General features: G+C 48.2%; 1 protein-coding gene across 1 annotated transcript in view; it reads right to left on the reverse strand.

Moving 5' to 3' along the window:
* Nucleotides 1–18,427, reverse strand: part of LOC119381544 (cytoplasmic dynein 2 heavy chain 1) — a 90,420-nt gene that overhangs the window by 55,282 nt on the left and 16,711 nt on the right. The window contains exons 15-28 of the mRNA XM_049412820.1: nt 15,309–15,467; nt 14,467–14,708; nt 13,994–14,123; nt 10,587–10,805; nt 9,349–9,453; nt 8,091–8,335; nt 7,043–7,179; nt 5,868–5,986; nt 5,077–5,259; nt 4,396–4,619; nt 3,551–3,654; nt 2,155–2,378; nt 1,543–1,731; nt 479–566 (exon numbers count right to left, since the gene is read on the reverse strand). Coding sequence (XP_049268777.1) covers nt 479–566; nt 1,543–1,731; nt 2,155–2,378; nt 3,551–3,654; nt 4,396–4,619; nt 5,077–5,259; nt 5,868–5,986; nt 7,043–7,179; nt 8,091–8,335; nt 9,349–9,453; nt 10,587–10,805; nt 13,994–14,123; nt 14,467–14,708; nt 15,309–15,467 — 2,368 coding nt within the window. The remainder of the gene's footprint in view (nt 1–478; nt 567–1,542; nt 1,732–2,154; nt 2,379–3,550; nt 3,655–4,395; nt 4,620–5,076; nt 5,260–5,867; nt 5,987–7,042; nt 7,180–8,090; nt 8,336–9,348; nt 9,454–10,586; nt 10,806–13,993; nt 14,124–14,466; nt 14,709–15,308; nt 15,468–18,427) is intronic.

Raw genomic sequence — 18,427 nt, forward strand, 5'->3', positions numbered from 1 at the left:
AGCGTCGTGACAAACGCATTGGAAGCAGAGCTCTTCTCTATACCTCCTACATTTCGATAAGTCCCCGTCCTTTCCACGGAATGTCGATAGGCAAGGAGCAGGCAAGGAGCAGGGGCGTAGGCAAGGAGCAGGGGCGTAGGCAGACATTTGTTTCGGGTGGGAGGGGCACCTCCTTTATCTGAAGTGGGGGCTGGGTAGGCAAGTGTGGTCGAGTGTCATTTTTTGCTCTGTATCCCATGGCACAAAAAAAAATGGCGGGGGATGGGGGGGGGGGGGAGGGGGCACGTGCCTGGTGTGCCATCCCCTGGCTACGCCACTGGCAAGGAGTGCGAGTGACATTAGCATACCGTGCGATCGGAACTACGAACTTGCACGCGGTTTAGTATGCTTAACAGTGCGAACATTCCTTCAAGATCGCTGCGAAGAACTTGTTTAATGGTTACCCATGGGCCGCATTAAAGAACAGCGTTGTTCTCACCTTGAGGTTCCCTGGCGGCCTCGCGAGCGCTGGCCGTGAGAACGCCGTCGCACCACTCCCTGGTGTCCGGGTGGACGTAGCCCAGCAGCTGCAAGCGTAATATCAGTGTATACGTGTGCGTCTATGTCTGTCCTATAACCTCTCTAATTCACGCAGTGCATATTTCAAGAGGGGGGAGGGGTATGCATGCGGTTGCTTGTGTTTGTGCCGCCGAGAGGGGTTTCTATGGTCGCGGGAGGCGCGAATCTCGGTGAAGGCTTTGGGAAGCACACTGGCAACCCTGGATTAGGTCCGGCGAGCCGCTGTAGCCAGTGGAGCACTAGACGAAGGGCCCCATCCACTTTCGTTGCCAATATGGAATTGCCAATGAACGTTTACTCTCTCTCTCTCCTAATGTCGAAACAATGTCCTCCTAAACAACAGGTGTCGTATTGGCCGACTTCGCTGTTCACGCTGTCCTCTCTCAAGCGAATACATGCGCTGCGTTTCTTGCAATACCAGGTTGCTACAGGTTACGCGAGGCAACAGGGAACGTTTTTGCATTGCGATTTGTTGAAAGCGTCCGCTGACCTCCGCTGTCAAAGCAAATTGTCTGAAACGCGGGGTACATGGTAAAAGGCGCAAACGCGCCTGTGAAAGCATGTCTCTCTATCTCTAGGCAAGAGTTATGCTGATCAGCTCCCAACAAGCTTTTGTCGCGTTTCTTGGGACATGATTTTATAGCTATCACACGCAAAGTACACGGGATTTCGTATGAACATTAAGCATTTATAAATCGGCATTACAGGAATTAAAGCTGCTGTACCCCACGGCAGATCCTTGGCAGGGTAAGTCTGGAATAGAATTACAGGTGGTTGCTACAATACCATTTTTGCATCGTTCATTTGTGAACGATTGATGTTGACCATACCATGACAACTATACTCGCTGCAGGTGTCACGAGAGCTATGGGAGGTACAAATAACACGTATACATGGAAAAATGACCGCAGACTGTGGTAACAGTCGATTCATGTGCACGTGGGACGCTGCAAGCTCGATATATTTTTTCAGAGCGGCACGTGCCTGCTGCCGGGGCAGGGACTTCGGTCCCAGCAGCCATAGACGGGGCGGCGGTTTTCGTCCCGCGGATGCCGTGTGGAGAGCACGCTGAAGCAGCCGCCATACACTTGTCTTCCCCGAACCGGGGGGTCCCACGAGCATCACGCCGGTGCGCTGGGATAGCTGTTCGCGCAGCTGCAGCACCTTGCGCACCTGCACACACGCATGTGCATAGTTCAGAATGGCCAGAACTCATAACAAGGTTCACGCCCTTAACCCTTTGAGATGCTTTATGCACGATGGTGTACATCACTTGTTTTTACTGGACGCGTCGACAAGTGGCTAAGAAAGAGCACGACACTGTTAGATTTGGATGAAATGGCCTTGCGTAATTAATTTGTTTTTATTTAACTTCATTTTGCAGTGTACTGTTGCATATGACCACCTTGCTAAAGGCACTGCCATATTCGACAGCGTTTTCCATAGGCCCTGTTTGTCACTTAATCTTGCCTCACAAACCCGAAGATTGCCATAATTCCGTGCCTCATATATATATATATATATATATATATATATATATATATATATATATATATATATATATATATATATATATATATATATGAGAAAAGTGACCTGTGCTTCGTCCCAAGTGAGTCCCAGGTGGACGTACGCCTCCCGAAGTGCCGACGACAGCTCATCTTCTCCGACACTGTCTTCTACAGGCGGGACTCCGGGAAAGACGTCGCGAAGAAGCCTCTCGAAGTGGCCGCAGTCGCGCACCGCCAGTTTGGGCAGCACCTGAAGCCGCACCGCCCACACCACGAGGCTTTGTTCCCAGGCCTGGCGGTCGCCGGTTACTGAACGAGACCAGCGAAAAGAGGTACAACGCACATACACGACGCTAGCTATCATAAGAACCGTAGTTATAGTGCGCCGTGTTTGTTCTATAAGGCGAAAACCTCAGATGCCTCATCAAACGCGAGAAGTGGACGTCGGTGTCAACACGAGTAATGCAAAAAAGTCATCATCATGTGATGACACCATCATGGCGTCACAGGTCCCCAAAATTTGCGACGTCATCATGGCGTCACTATGACGTCGCAAAGCGTGACGTCACATTTCTCCGATCTCGGAGGCAGTGCAAAACCATGATGGGTGCAGAAAGCTTTCGGGGGGTGGGGAATAAATACAATTGACTTCGAAGAACTAAGAAGAAGATGGCCTTTGCCTTCTAGTCGTCTTAGGCAAATGCCTAAAGGACCGTCATGTGACTTCTTTTGCGAAGCAGGCAGCACGACCCCGACGGAGGACAGAAAAAAAATACCAACACAACACAGCACAATCGTGTTTATTCTCTTAGTAAACCCAACCATTTATGTTATGTCATCCTATGTCGTATCCTATAGCGTATCCTATATTATAACGTCATTTCGTTATTTCTCTCCTTACTTTACCTACTTGTTAAGTAGCCATGAGCCATCGCAAGTTGATACAGCTGTTAAAGCCGTTGCAATTGGTGTAGCTACTGCCGGTAGCCTGAAAGTTTGGGTCAGCCTACGCGACCAGGAACAAACTTAGCCTCAAGCCATTTGCTCCTGTTGAGGCTTTGCTAAATCATATATTTGCAGAGAAATGGGCTAGTTGGCGATCTTATAATACCGAAAGAAATAACAAGGAATCACGGAAGGAGCGCTGGCCTTACAGGTCGAGTCATTGGATGGCGATTTGGGGACTAACATATCGTCAATTTTTTATGCTTCTTTCACTACGTCCTGTCTTTTCTCTATGTCTTGTTTTTAGAAGCGCTGAAAGTATTCCTTAATCTCCTTTAAGCACGTCATTCTTTAAGAAACACGCAACGTTACTTCCGCGATTGTGGGCCGTGTAATAGCCCACAGATCGGAAGATGCAGTCGCAGTGGAATGAAATTCAATACGCGGTCGACGGCAGCCACAAAAGAAACACTTCAAGAAAGGACAGGCTCTATATACGTCTGCGCAAACGCTTGAAAGGTATAGGGGCAACTTACCCGACGGAGGCGCGGCAGCGAGCCGCATTCGTCCACAGGCGAGAAGGACGCTCTTCAGCGCCCTGAGACCCCAGTCGTAGTGCTGCTGAGGCACCAGCAGCTCCCTGCGGGAACGCAAGGCCGGCACGTTCTCTTTAGGGGACGATCGACGAACACGCAAGTATTTCGTGTGCACAGAGTGCCGTCGAGTCCAACGTGGCGTTGTAAAGGTCAATTTCATTGTGGATTCCTATTTTCTCATCACTAGTCGTACTAACTGGTCCATCCTGACAAATATACAGTGGCGTACATGCGTTCCACCTAATTACGGAGCGCCAAGCAAATTGGAAGCAATGTAGATTTTTAGAAAACACAGCGCCACGGCTCTGTTTACGTCGTTGAACTCAACAGTCTTAAAAATACATGTGTGGCAGTGCCACGCGCTTCCCCTTATAACGCGGGCTGGTGTCCTCATATTTTACTGCGTTAAAACAATTATGTTTTTACCGCTTTCGCTTCTTTGAGTCCACTGATATATATTTCGGTTCAGTTCATTTATTGCGACGAGTGGCCATACAGTTTAGCCACGAGACGGTTAGGCGCTTACTTGCTGCCCGAGATATTTTTTTACAACTATATATAGCTGTCTATTCAAGACCTAAGAGGTTGGCTCTTTAGGGCCCGCCAGCGTGTGATGACGGCACGGAATGGCACTTTTAAAGCTTATGCGAACTGCGAAGGACCGACTGAAAAGCAGCGCAGAAAAAAAAAAAAACTTTTGCTAGGGCTAATCCTTCTCTTTTGCGGAACAAGAAAAAATTACCCAAGGTGCAGTGCATTTGAGCACAAGCGAGCGAACAGGATACCTTGCGAGTTGGAAAGCGGTCACGAGTCGGGCGGCCAGAGATTGCGACCCTTCGAATCCACCGGCCAGCAAGAGGGCACGTGCGATGTCTGCGCTGTCCGGCTGTGCCATTGCCACGGGCCGGAACAGCTGTTTGAGGCTGTCGGGAAGCCGCTGGCGGCCTCCGTATTGCTTTCCCGCCGGGTTAAGGGTGATGAAGACACCAGCACTCCGGTCCAACTCCACCTGGACCAAAAGAAGGGTGGTACATGCGCACTGGACGGCCTGTTGCTATATATCAGTGAACACGACGAGCAAGACTAGGAGGCGTTGAGAAAAGGAATTACCAGACAAAACCTCTCTCTGCGCCCTTAAGTTGCAAGTTTCACATGGACCTCGCGCATTTTATTTCGTAGATGATATAGCCAGACACAGCTGCGAAGTGTCTGGCTATGTCGTCTACGTGAAATGCTAGTAATGATCATAATGGCGGTGACAAGCCTGCTCGCTTGCCTCGAGCGTATCCTCACGGCATGCATGGCGTCAAATGGAAGTGAATGTTTCACGAAAGAATAATCAATAAAGGGCGCTAAATTCGATCACAAGCGAGAGGATGTTATGCCGTATGCTCTTCAGGCAGCCCTTCAACGGTGAAACCCGCAGAAAGTTATCAAGGGTGAACTGTAAAATGATAATAATATACCTGCGAGCCAAGAAGGCGCACTTGTGGTCTTCCGTGATGCAGTGCCAGCTGCAGGTCCCCGATGAGTGCGGCCATTGCCGATAGCACGCCTTCGTCGAGTCGGTTGAACTCGTCCAGGCAGCCCCAGGCACCGCTACGGGCTAGGCCCACCAACAGGCGCCCCAACGAGCGTTCGTCCATGCTCTACGTGTTTCAAATCCAATTTCGCATGCTATAACTAATCAAACGGGCAGACGTCTATCTATCATTATCTGTCTCTCTACTCAACCTAAACGAAGCCCATAATAATAACTGTTGGGGTTTTACGTCCCAAGACCGCGATATGATTATGAGGGACGCCGTTGTGGAGGGCTCCGGAATGCGGCTGCCGCGGCCGGGATTCGATCTCGCACCTGAGGGTCAGCAGTCGAGCACCATAACCACTAGACCACCGTGGCGGCCTAATCTAAACCGAACGACCAAGGCTTGTGATAAGGGTAGATAGGAATATGTGCATTAGCGCGGTGCCATCATTTCTACAGTACTCGTTCTTTGTCAAGGCACTGACGAATGAAGGTCCACTACCTTACGATACTAAGCACTCAGGTTTCTAAGCCATGAGAGCTACGTATGATTAATCAAAGAATGTTATGATTTCATAAATTGCTCGTTGTATGCAAGTTCTGTGCCAATATGTAAACTTACACATGCGTCAGAGTTGCCCGCGAAGGAACTGATATATTACAGACGAAGTTGATTCTTCGACCACTAGATATGCATGGTTCTTATCCGGTACAAGTACAGATACAAACCTCGTCGCAGTTGAATACGAGCACTTGTCGTCCCAGAGCATTTCCCAACGCTTTGACCGACTCCGTTTTCCCGGTGCCTGCTGGTCCGTAAGGGTTACCCCCAACTCCCAGCCGCATCCCTGCGAACACATCAGTAAGGAAGGCTCAAGCTTCAGCTCACGCGTTTCACTCATCACCACCCAAAGTCAAAGCAGAGGCGCCGAACATACAATTCACGTTCAACTGAAATGCTACTTATAGGGTCAGAATATTTTAGATGCTGCCTCTAGCTGACGAGATATTCTAAAGGAAAGTACATTTAGACCCCGTTTTTTCTCCACGACACTGAACAATTTATATTGATCGAAAACACCGAGGTGTCCGACTCTCAGAAAATCAAAGAACAGTCCAGGGGCAACAACTCAGAGAGGGGGCATGGCATAGCCGGCCAGTGCTTGCCCCGTCTTAACAGAATACTGGTAATGATCAAGCAAATTCAAATATACATTAATTAAGGCGAAAGCCTCAGATGTCTCATCAAACGCGAAAAGTGACCGGCGTCCCGTGTTCGCGTGCCCTGTAGGGGGCGTCAACACGAGTGATGCAGAAGACCATCATAACGTGATGACGTCACAGATCGCCAAATTTTGTGACGTCATCACATGTCATCATTGCTTCGTCAAAGGTGGGCCGATACCGGGTGCAGTGCAAAACAAGGTGAGTTGCAGAAAGCTTGCAATGCCTCCGATCCTGGAGGCAGTGCGAAACCACTCTAGTTGCAGAAAGCTTTCGGAGGGAGGTGCGGCTGGTTCAATACATCGACTTATAAGAAAAAAGAGGAAGATGGCTTTCGCCTGCTAGCCGTCTGAGGCGGATGCATAAGGGATCCTTTGAATTTTTATGGTACGGAATATGTACGTAAGGGAGTAAGAATCTAGTGTATATATTCAGAGAAGTATGACGCGCTTTAAGGTGCGCAGAAAGACCTAAGATATTCAACTTTGCAACTGTGAACGAACTATTGTTCAGGGAACGGCACGTGAAATGTGACAAGTATGAATCTAACTAAAAAAATTTCTGCCTGGTCATAATCAGTGGTTGTGAATTGTCCCCCGTGTACAATAAGTGCATGCTTTCACACTATAGTATAGGAGGAACACTCACTGCCTGTGGAATGCAGCTTTAGTAGAGCTCACCTTGGGTCAAACTGACGAAACATTTGTGGGTGAGGGCCGTGTACACAAGTCGGGGAGCACTGCCCTGGTATTCGTACGTGTAGTCGAAAGAGGCGTCCACCATTTTAACCACAGCCCGTCCGTCGCGCAGATAGAACCTGCAGCAGCAAAACATCCTGCTGTAGTATAGAAGACGATAGCCTACTCCTCGTGCGCTGAAAAGCGTGCTAATATTTTAGGGCTTGACAACGGCACGTGTGAGAAGTGCCATTTAGAAGTGCCCAAGACCATTGCTGATGCACGGACACTGAATCAACGTACAACGTATGGTGCCTTTAGGTGTGTGTGAGAGAGGAAAGTTAACCATATGTACGTCTGATTTGCTACCTTGCACTGGCGGAAAGGATTACAGTGGTGAAAAGAAAGACAGAGCAGTGAAAGGGATAATTGACAAGCACCCGTCAACTATTCCTTTCATTCCGCAGAACTAACTTGCAGTATTCTGTGACCGTGTGCTTCGAGTTGATCATTAATTCGCCCTATGGCGCTGCCAATTGCTAGCATCCCGGTTAGCTCAATAAGTAGAGCGACCGCCCCGGAAAGGCGTTGGTCCGTGGTTCCATGCGCGGACCAGGACGAAATTTTCTTCAACTAAGAAGCTTTCCTTTCTGAGAAATCCGTATCGATTTCCTTGCGGCTCAGTGCTACAGACGGATGGTTGCCAATTATCGCTTTCATAACCCTTCCGCGGGATTCCGCAGAACTAATATGCAAAGAGACAGAGCAATTGTTGCGCGCTCTCTTGAGGCGCACGTCAACTCTATAAGCGCTTGCAGAGACTGCCGACTTCGAGTACACTATAGCAACGTCTTCCTTGCTTTCTATGCGAAGTGTACAGGGCGCATAGACTACACAGTATACGACATTCGGCGTTCGAATTTAGCATGGTCACGTTAAATACAATTTCGAAACATAAGACTTCTATATTATTCAGCGTATAATTTGAGCATGAAGGCATTCGAGGCATCCGTCTAGGCTCGCTCGGACGCCGGCAGCGCCGAGAGCGTACCTGAGCTGCTTCTGCCAGTGCCAGTCGTGGACCGAGCGCACATCGAGGGCACTGAGCTCCTCGACGATGGCGAGTCGGTGAATGGCGTCGATGAGCAGCGCGTGCAGAGAGCCCATCTCCGCTCCCGCGGCAGCTAAGACTGACAGCTGCGCGCGTACCTCGTCCAGGAGCTGCGCCAACCGGCCAGAGTCCAGGGCGGCTTCGCAAGCCTCCGTGAACCGGATCCATTCGGCCAGGCACACCACCTGCCGCCGATTAAGCGCGAGTATTTCTCGATGCCGGCTCTCGCACGGCTCTCGCAAAGTTAAACCTCGCAATCTCCAGGTTGTGCGTAGTGACAGGTCGCTGCATTTAATACTGTGATCTCTGCCAGTAACCATCAGGCCAACGACGCTATGCTCACAAATTCATAATAATAATATCTGAGGTTTTACGTCCCAAAACTACGATATGATTATGAGAGACGCCGTACTGGAGGGCTCCGGCAATTTAGCGACCTGGGGTTCTTCAACGTGCACATAAATCTAAGCACATGGGCCTCTAGCATTTCGCCTCCACCTAAATGCGGCCACCATGGCCGGGATTCGATCCCGCGACCTTCGGGTCAGTAGTCAAGCAGCATAACCACAAGACCACCACGGCAGGTCTACGGATGTTCACAACTTCAGCGATGGTGCTCGGCTGCTGAGCCGAAGGTCGCGGGTTCGATGTAAGCGAAATTCTGGAGGCCCGTGCACTGTGCGATGTCAGTGCAATTTAAAGAACACCAGATGGTCGAAATTTCCGGAACCCTCCACTATGGCGTGCTTCATAATCATATCGTGGTTTTGGCACGTAAAACCTCATAACTTAATTGATGTGGAAAAATTAAACTCTGGTGTTCTGCACGCCAAAACCATTCTCAAGCACGCTGTGGTGAGAGACTTTGAGTTAATATTAGCTAACTGGGGTTCTTTAAAGCACAGCAAAGCCTAGGTACGCGGGAGGTTTTGCCTTTCGCCCCCCATCGAAATGCGCCTGCCATGGCCGGGAATCGAACCCGGCTCCTCGAGCTTAGCAATGCGACAGCTTACCTGCTAAGCTATCGCGTCGGGTTTCAGCGATATGACAGGGAGATTACTGCGCATAGGTACTCATGTTCATCGAGATGCGTGCCTTTGTACGTGCTGCTGGTCGAGTTCATCCATGCGCCTTTGTGCTTTAGCATGCTTCCAGACGCAAAAAGCTAGACTTCATGCACCTAGACAAAGAAACATACCTGTGATGGGTAGAGCGAAGAGTCTGGACCAGGGCTTGTAATGCTGTCTCGTAACAATGTTCGCAAAGTGGAACGTATCTCCTGGCTCAGAGCGCCAAGCCAAATCTATAAAGGCCCCAACATGCAAAAGTAACTCGCTTCACACTGGCCAGAGACCTTTGAAAGTGTGCAAAAGAATATCTTGATTTCTGGCAGTAATGGACGTGTTAGCATAGATATCAAGCGACTATGCACGTTATTGCCCTGCCGTTAACCCGTCATCCTCCATCTATTATTTCCATCTCCATGCAAAGCCCCATTTTTAGGTTACGTTAAAACCATTGTGGTACAAATCGACGTTCAATGTTTTCGCGGTTTCGGAGAGTACAGTATCGTCATGATACCTTAAACGTTTTGTAAATGCCAGTCATCATTTAAACGGCCTCGCATGTTAAGCAGTGTTTTCTACAAAGGCCACACGAACTGTTGCTATGATACATAAATAAGCCTTAACGGATTTATTGCGATTCAGGATTACTCTACACGTGGTTTAGCTTTGTCCAATAGTACCAAATAACGATAAATCGCCCTTACATACTGTACCTTCGTTTCCAAATATCGCGAGACATTTGTTCATTTATTTATTCATATTACCCTACAGGGCCCAGAGAAGCATTGAGTAGGGGGTTTACAGAAAAAAATGACAATAAATAAAGCATAAAGGAAACTGCATGGAAGAAGAAACAAAAAAAAATTGTTCATAGGAAGTTAAAAAACAAATACTATAAGCAAATGCAGTAAAATACTAAACGAGAGAAAAAAAGAAAAAAAAACATCTTTATGCAAAGTCAAGAGAACATATAAACTTGCAATTGCTCACAAAATTTGGCAGGATCTTTTAGAGAAACAATATCATGAGCCTTTTCATTTCTCTCGGATGTATTGTCATAGACACCGTATATTTTATTTTATTTTGGGGGGTTGGGGGGGGGGGGGTTGTTACATAAAAATTTCGTATTGAGCGCTCTATTCAGATTACCACGGACGTGATTCATGCATCGCCAACAACTTTTAACAACACTGAAACTTAAGATATGCTTCTGGTTGCTATACGTTTCAGGGTGACTAGGTTGTGTTAAGCACTGAAGTCATGACGATTTAAAGTATTACGGCGATTGCAAACGCTGTAACTGGGTGCCGGGGGTCAAACACGTGGGCAGTTGTGCGTAATGCCATTGAAGCAAGACTGAGACGCTTACCTCTGGGTCCGGTGTCAGCTTCACTGGGTGGCTGAGGACGAGCCGCTCTCCCTCCGGCGAAAGCACGGCCGTGACGCAGTCGTCCCCCCACTCGACGCGGTGTACGGCAGCGAAGAGCTTGCGCAGGTGTGGTTCTACCGCACTTGGACGGTTGCCCAGCACCTCCAACAGGTCCTCGTCTCCCAGAAAGTAAAATCGGGGGAAGCGGCTGCGCTTGTCCTGCGTACGGTTGCGAGAAACTGCAGTCGGGCGAAATTCCGGCAATCCGACCCATCTCAAGGTCAAGTATAATGAATAACTCGCTCATTTTCGGTACGCAGTTGTCCCTTCAGAGATTCTGGGTACTTGTGCAATAACCGCAGGATGAAACAAAGAAAGGAACGTTTTCGACACAGGAAATCGCGCTAGTAGTTTAATTTATAGACGAATTTATTGGCGTCTATCCCGAGCAGGATTTCTTGTTACGTGACGCAGCATCGAACCCATTTTTTACTGGCTGATCTGGAGTGGTTTCGCTCTTTCTTGCTCCGCCGCCAAGACGCGTGTTCGGGCGGAAATGAGATGAGCAGTGTACGTCAGTTCCTTCATTCTGCGAGAAACCTTGGTCGCGCTATGGAGCGGTGACCAACTTTTTTGGTTAAACTAATCTAAAAACGTTGGCGGCGACCAAGGTTAACACGGAAACGTACCAAGGTTGCCACGGAATTGTTTCCGGAACCGGTTTGCGCGATGCGTGCATACGGAACTTCCCGTGTAATCATAATAATAAACAACGCGAAAAGCTATAGACAAAAGGAAAGAACAACACGGGACGAGCGCTGACTGTCAACTGGAACATTTATTATGTAGAAGATTTGTTCTATTCTCCTCAGCACAATCACCTTATGTCCGCTCTGGAGCGATGCCTCACCAATGATAATGATGAACTCACATTCAGATCGAGTAGCGGTATCTCTGTGGAAAGCTTCCTTGAATTGGTAGCTTTTTATTTGGGATCTATGTACTTTTCCTTTGACGGCAAATGCTATCTACGAAAGGCAGGCATTTGCATTGGCTCCCGCATTGCCCCTATGTTGAGCGACATTTATCTAAGCTAGGTTGACCGTGGTGTAGAAACAAGCATGCAAAATTTAGCAATAAAAGTTTTCCGGCATGTCGATGATTACTTAATAATAATGAACGACTCCCACCAGGACTCAACTGCTGGCGAGATATTGTCGATTTTTGTAAAGGAAGGGCTCGGCCTGAAGTTCACGTCTGAGCGCATGAGCGAGGGACGCATCCAGTTTCTCGACCTGTGTCTCATGTTCTCTCCCACACATGTGTGTTGGAAATACGCTCCAAAGTCTGTCAAACCACTGTTCAATTACACCTCGGGCAACACTAAGCTGGTAAAAAAATGCTATAGTGACGTCATGTTTTCGCTCGGCGCTCAGTAAATCCTGTCCTCACATAATGTGCGACAGCCTCAACTCGCAGGCTTCTAAATTGAGGATGGCTGACTTTCCAGAGGAAATCCTTCGCTCCAGAAAAGCTGGCACGGGACATCAAGAAGGGCGGAAGAAGGGTGCGAACGAGAGCAGCGTAGGAACACGGCTGTCCTCCCCTCCGTGCATGGCTTGACCCATTGCATAAAGAAGATCAGCTATCTCTGCAATGTTCAAGTTTTAATTTCTGCTCCCAATAAGCTGGGTAAGCTTTGTGCGAAGGTCGACCGGCGTATCGCGAGCAGATCGCCGACACAGGAACGTGCCTGTCAAGTCCGATACGCCAGTAAGTATATCCCTTGCTGTACGTCTGTGGTGTACTCGATTCCACATTCATGTGACCCTGTCTATGTTGGGCAGACGGGGCGCGGCATTAATGTGCGCCTGCGTGAGCACAACAATTCTCTCAAAGGCCAAGACAGCTCGCACTTGTCGCTACACTGTCGTGAATGCGGATATGTTCCTTTGTTTGGAAACACCACCATTTTGTACCGTCACGGGGGGCAGACGCAGCGGGAAATTGTGGAGGCTGCCCACATCAGTGCTCTGTCAGATACATGCGTCGCTCAGGCCTCGATTGTTTTACTTGACAAATAGCTGGATTATTTGAGCGTACGAAGATAGTTATCGTCTTGCTGTTTTTTAGGGGCGAAGCTCCTAAAGCCGTGGGTCTGTCCATCCCTTGTGTCTCGTTTTGGTACGTAGCCACGCATAGTGGGACGTATCCACTTCATGTGATAAAGATGACGATAACGACTGATGACCATGAAGTATAAGCGCGTTCCATGGCGATGACGACTGATGACCATGAAGAATAAGCGCGTTCCAGTATAGTGGAATGTACCCACAGCAAGGCCGAGTGGGATGCGCTTTTGCGCAGCCCAAACCTACAGGACCAAATCCTGGCCGTCCAATGCGCCCGCGACAGGGTCGTTAGGCTGTAGACCTGCCGGTCCCAACGTGGGAGTAGCCGAGTGGCGCGAGGCAACCTCTGCGTCTGCACTGGACTCTTAATAAAGTTGTACTCTCTCTCTCTCTACACGTGATAACGATGACGATGACGCTGATGACCCTGAAGTATAAGCGCGTTCCAGACCACACATTCTCTTTCTGCCATGGATGAAAATGATCGTGAACGAGCTCTCGCCCTTGAAATGCAAAACGGCAACGCCGACGACAAACGTTCCCCTGAGCTTAACGTCACATATGAGGATCCCCGCGTTTGTGTGTCAGGTCTTTGTATGATGATCGAGTGGGCAAAATTTACGGGGATTGACGGTTTACCAGATTACCTCCGGAGCTTCGCCCACTCATCATCATTCACTTCGTGGATATGGCGTGATTTTTTTTAACTGGTTTTATCTTGTTTTTCTAACCGGGCCCTCTGGTGCACGTGGTATACAGCTCTGTTACTTAAGCATGGTTGTGCGTAATAAATGTTCCAGTTGGCAGTCAGCGCTCGTCCCGTGTTGTTCTTCCCTTTTGTCTATAGTTTTTCGCGCTGTTTATTACTATGAATACATACCAACTGGCCCAGCTTACCGTTCCCGTGTAATCTCACGCGAAGCGTTCCTGTGTTCCCCGGAAGGTTCGACTTGGTGCAATCCGAGTGCTCGTTCCTGGATTTTGGCGGCCGCACCAGATATTCCAGTAAAAACACCAATATGGTCGGTCATCGTCAAAGCGAACGCCTCGTTAGCATTCGTGCGCTTTTTCAGCTTTATTCTTGATTTAGAATCAAATTTGTGTGAGACGTCACGCCAGTATCTGTTACCAATGTTTCTTTTGTTAAAATTGCTCCAACTCTGCTGCGCATTACTCTCACAACTCTGTTCACATTACTCTCAGTTGGTCGATCTCCACACAAGGAACGCAAAAAATTTCCTGTCATTTATCGAGAAATACAAAGCAAAATCTCACCTCCATGTGTTGGTGCAGCGCCCTCTGACACCGGCCCAGCTGGTCGGCCAGAGTGTCCAGGGCCTGGGTCTCGGCCGTGCTGCCAACGAGCACGATTCTCTCGTCCCGGGCCACGGCCGCCATCAATGTCCTACGAAGGCACCACGCTTATGAGTACCACATTACGTTGCACCAAATGAAGTGGGAGAGAAATGAAGACAATCTAAATCTACACCGCTTGGCTTAAGGGTGTTTCTCAAGACTCCTAGGTGAGACCCACCTGACCTTACGTAAGAACCCCACGTGTACCTTTACAAATTTATGCCAGTGCACCACCTCCAGCCAAACATGTCGTTGTGTGGCCAGCGATGAGCCAATGTTACGCCTGTGCGGCACGACGCCTGACGTCGCACATTTAGGACAGTTGCCCGGTTGCGTAGCTGGCGAACTGCTGTGCAAGGTTGTGTGTGCAGCCATGGTCTCTTGCCGTATACCTCAACTGCCGGCTGGCGGCCTCGAAGCGGGGAGCCTGGTCGGGCAACAAAGAGCGCGGAGGGCCCAGGAGTGGCTCCAACTGGAGCCACTGTTGTTGCACGCGTTGAAGACCACGAAGCGCGGGCTCCAAGCGTGCCAGCCGCTCCTCCCACAGGGCTGCACCGTCCGCCAGGCCGGCGCTGGATCCCACGCCACGGCACGCTTCGGCCAGGGAGTGCACAAGAAGCTGCAGTTCGCCTACCTGCGCGATCGTAGGCGCGCATAGGAGAAATGTTTTGTGCCATCTTCGACAAATCGCACCGAGTGCGCACCAGGGCGCCCAGGCGCTACGATTATTGGACGAAACGGTGCACCAGAGCGGTCATGTGCGATCTGATGAGGATGTCATAAGAGCACTCATCGAAGTCGTCCTTAAATGACAGACTGTCGACATGTCGTGCTAAACACCACATGTCGCTGCGCCATTTGTCTTGTGCTTTCAATTCAGCACAAGGACTGCGGTCACAAAACACGGTGTTAATGAGCAAGGCGTTCGCAACATTACGATAACAGACGGGCATGTTGTGTCAGCACATATGCTATGATAGGCTGATGATTCTCAGGATACTGACTGTCGCGATGACTTTACGATAATTATTGCTCCGGTAAGTGATGGTGGTGGTGCTTGGCACAGAACAGTGAAGCACCCACACATACTTCAGCTAAAGCGGCGTCATAAATTTGACCCGCTCAGCTTTGAGCAAAAACGAAACGTTACACTTGCTCACCAGGAGAGAAACACTTAAGCAAAGTCAAAAAATTAAATGGTATCTTTTCGCACGAGCTGGTAGTGTGATCGCACCTTTCCTAGCACTTGTGCCCACTCTTGCACGATCATCACGTGGTTGCCCGCGGAATCGGTGTGGTCCACCAGGGAAAAGCGTGCCGTGCTTCCCCATACGTCCAGCTCGCTCAGGATGGCTCTTATATTCGACTCCGAGCGGGCTCTGGTGTTCAAGTCCTGCGCAGTGGTAAACAGGCAGAGTCAAGAGCGGGTACTAGAGGGCCAACGGCGTTGGTGCAAAAAAATTGGGGGACACTTAAGCTTCGCCTTTAAGAGTTGAACGCGATAGCGATATCCTGCCCCTAGTGCGCACTTTTTTTTTTAATTTCGAGAGTTTGCCCAACGGCATACATAGTTAAATATACAGGTAGAGGCCGGCGTCCGCTATATACATCAACAACGCTCTATGGTGGGGCCCATGGAGCCACAAATCATAATCCACTCGAACATTACGAGTGTTTAAGAGAATGCGCGCACTAAGGTGTGTGCCTTATGTAATTGGTAGCATGCTTTAAACCAGGAGCAATTATGCGCGAGAAACGTTTTCAAAGTTGCGATGCACCCACTACGTGGTCTTAAGGGAATACGCGCAGTAATGTGTGTGCCTTTTGTAATGGGTGGCTGTCTTTAAACCACCAAGTCGTTATGATATTGACATGGTGTGACGCCCGATGGCAATGTACGCTTTTACCACGCAATTACTGCGATATTACATCTTGTACTGTGACACCTTTATACAGGACGCGTGTTTTTGGGAAGCACGAAAGTTATTTTCAGTGCAGCTCCCAGCACAGCGATCTGATTTCTAACGGTGCTGTTCTAACAGATACAGCAGACATTATCTTGCAATTCGAAAGGTACTACAAGGTGTTGTTTAGTGCTCTTCCTGATGACCATGGTGGCGAAAACAAAACAAATTTTGTTTCTCTGTTAAGCCCATTGAGCGAAGATGATTGCGCAATCATTAGTAGTCCCATCACGTTAGAGGAAATTAAGCAGGCCATTGAGCAACTACCTTTGTCAAAAACACCTGGCCCTGATGGGATTCCTGCTGAATTTTACAAATCATTCAAAACAACTCTCAGTACTATTCTGCTGGATATATTTAGACAAAGTTACGTCATGAAGACTCTCCCGCAGTCTTTTTGCAAAAGCCATACTGTTCTCATTCCAAAAAGTTCTGAAAAGGAAAAACTTCGTTCTGTTGAAGGCTACAGGCCAATAGCGTTGACAAATGTTGACTACAAAATTTTTGCTAAGATATTATCAAATCGGTTACAGTTTGTGATGTCAATACTTATTGGTTCTCATCAGACATGTGGAATTAGGGGTCGCTCCATACAAACAAATATTCACATCGCTCGAACACTTCTTCAGTATTGCTACAGTTGTCAAGGACAGCTTGCTATGCTACAGGTAGACCTTGCCAAAGCTTTTGAACGTGTTAGTCATTCCTTTCTGTTTTCCCTTCTGCAACATGCAAATGTTGGCTCTGTTCTGCTGGAAGGCGTTAAACTTTGTTACAATGACTGTTCAACGCGACTAATTATTAATGGCCATCTGTCAAAACCGGTATCTATTTGCTCTTCTGTAAAGCAAGGCTGCCCAATGTCCCCACTGCTGTTCGCACTTTATCTTGAACCGCTATGCCTGAGCATAATACGATCGAATAGTATTCGCGGCTTCAATATATTAGGCAATGAAGTTAAGGTATTGGCTTATGCAGATGACGTAGCTTTCTTTTGCTCAGACAAACGAAGTATTGAGAATGTGGTATCTACAATAAGTAAATTCGGCATTGTATCAGGTGCTCGTTTAAACACATCTAAAAGTTTAGGATTATGGTTTGGATCATGGGGTAGTACGCCGGAGAAGTTCGCAGGAATTAATTGGACTCGTATTCCACCAAAGTACCTCGGTGTGCCGCTAGATGCGTACAGATTCAGCGCACGATACTGGAAAGAACGTGTTCCTAAGCTTGAACGACAGGCCCAGACTTACGTTCCACATCGGCTTTCCATCTTTGGGAGAGCTAAAGCTTGCAATACATTTTTAGCCACAAAGCTATACTATGTATTGCAACTTATTCATTGCGCTCGATCTTACATACAGCGCTTTCATCGGACTTTCGCAACTTTCGTGTGGTCTTCGACGTTTGAACCAATGAGACGGGATAACCTATTCAGGCCAGTTAAGGAGGGAGGGCTGGGTTTATTTCATTTATATCTATGGCAAATTGTTTCACGGTTCTACTTTTTTCGCGACAGTTCGCATCCCATTATTCGATCATTCTTGCAGATTACGTTTGTTAATGCTTTACCTGACTTGATTGTTTCCTCAGATTTCTCTGTACGCCCGTGTTTGTGGGGATTTATGCAGGAAGTTTTCATCGCTGTACGGTTTCTCAAGGTCCGGTTTTCCATAGAATATCTATACACAGTATCACGCAAGCGACTCTACAAGGATTTGTTATCCATGCTTTTTCCACCTCCACTTTACCGCTCATTATATTCTCACCTTCCAGGACATGATGTACTAAAACGAGTTCGGAAAATGCATCTTTCTCCTGATACAAAAACCTTCTTTTACAAACTCCATACTGATACACTGCCGGTGAAATCATGGTTGCAGAGGAAAGGTATTTTTGTTTCTTCAGTTAACTGTCGTCTCTGCGATGTACCAGAGACAGTAGAACACTGTTTTATTAGCTGCAAAGATGCCATTCTATTTTGGGACATCCTTCAACGAACTGTTCAAAAATATTTTAACATTAACTCGCATACTATACGTTACCTTCTCCCAACGTCTCTTGATGAAGTGCCCTTTGACATGTTTTTCCTTATGGGACTGCACAGTCTGTGGAAAACGCGCATGCAAGACCGTAATGCAGAACTAACCACTGCTTCAAGTATGCATTTCATGCGTATGGCTCTCCATCTAAAGGACATTTACGAAGAACTTGACATCACACCAGACTGGCACCCCATCTTGATGAGGTGTTCATCCTTACCAGCCTCCACGTGTAACAAGCTTTGAAGAGTGACTTTTCCTGCTTCTCTGGACTTGCACAGTATATATGCATGTAAGCTTTTGAATGCTTGTGCAGTGCTTGTGCGATTATTGTCGCTAAGTGAATG

Source organism: Rhipicephalus sanguineus, chromosome 2, assembly GCF_013339695.2.
Source record: "Rhipicephalus sanguineus isolate Rsan-2018 chromosome 2, BIME_Rsan_1.4, whole genome shotgun sequence".
Classification (NCBI taxonomy): domain Eukaryota; kingdom Metazoa; phylum Arthropoda; class Arachnida; order Ixodida; family Ixodidae; genus Rhipicephalus; species Rhipicephalus sanguineus.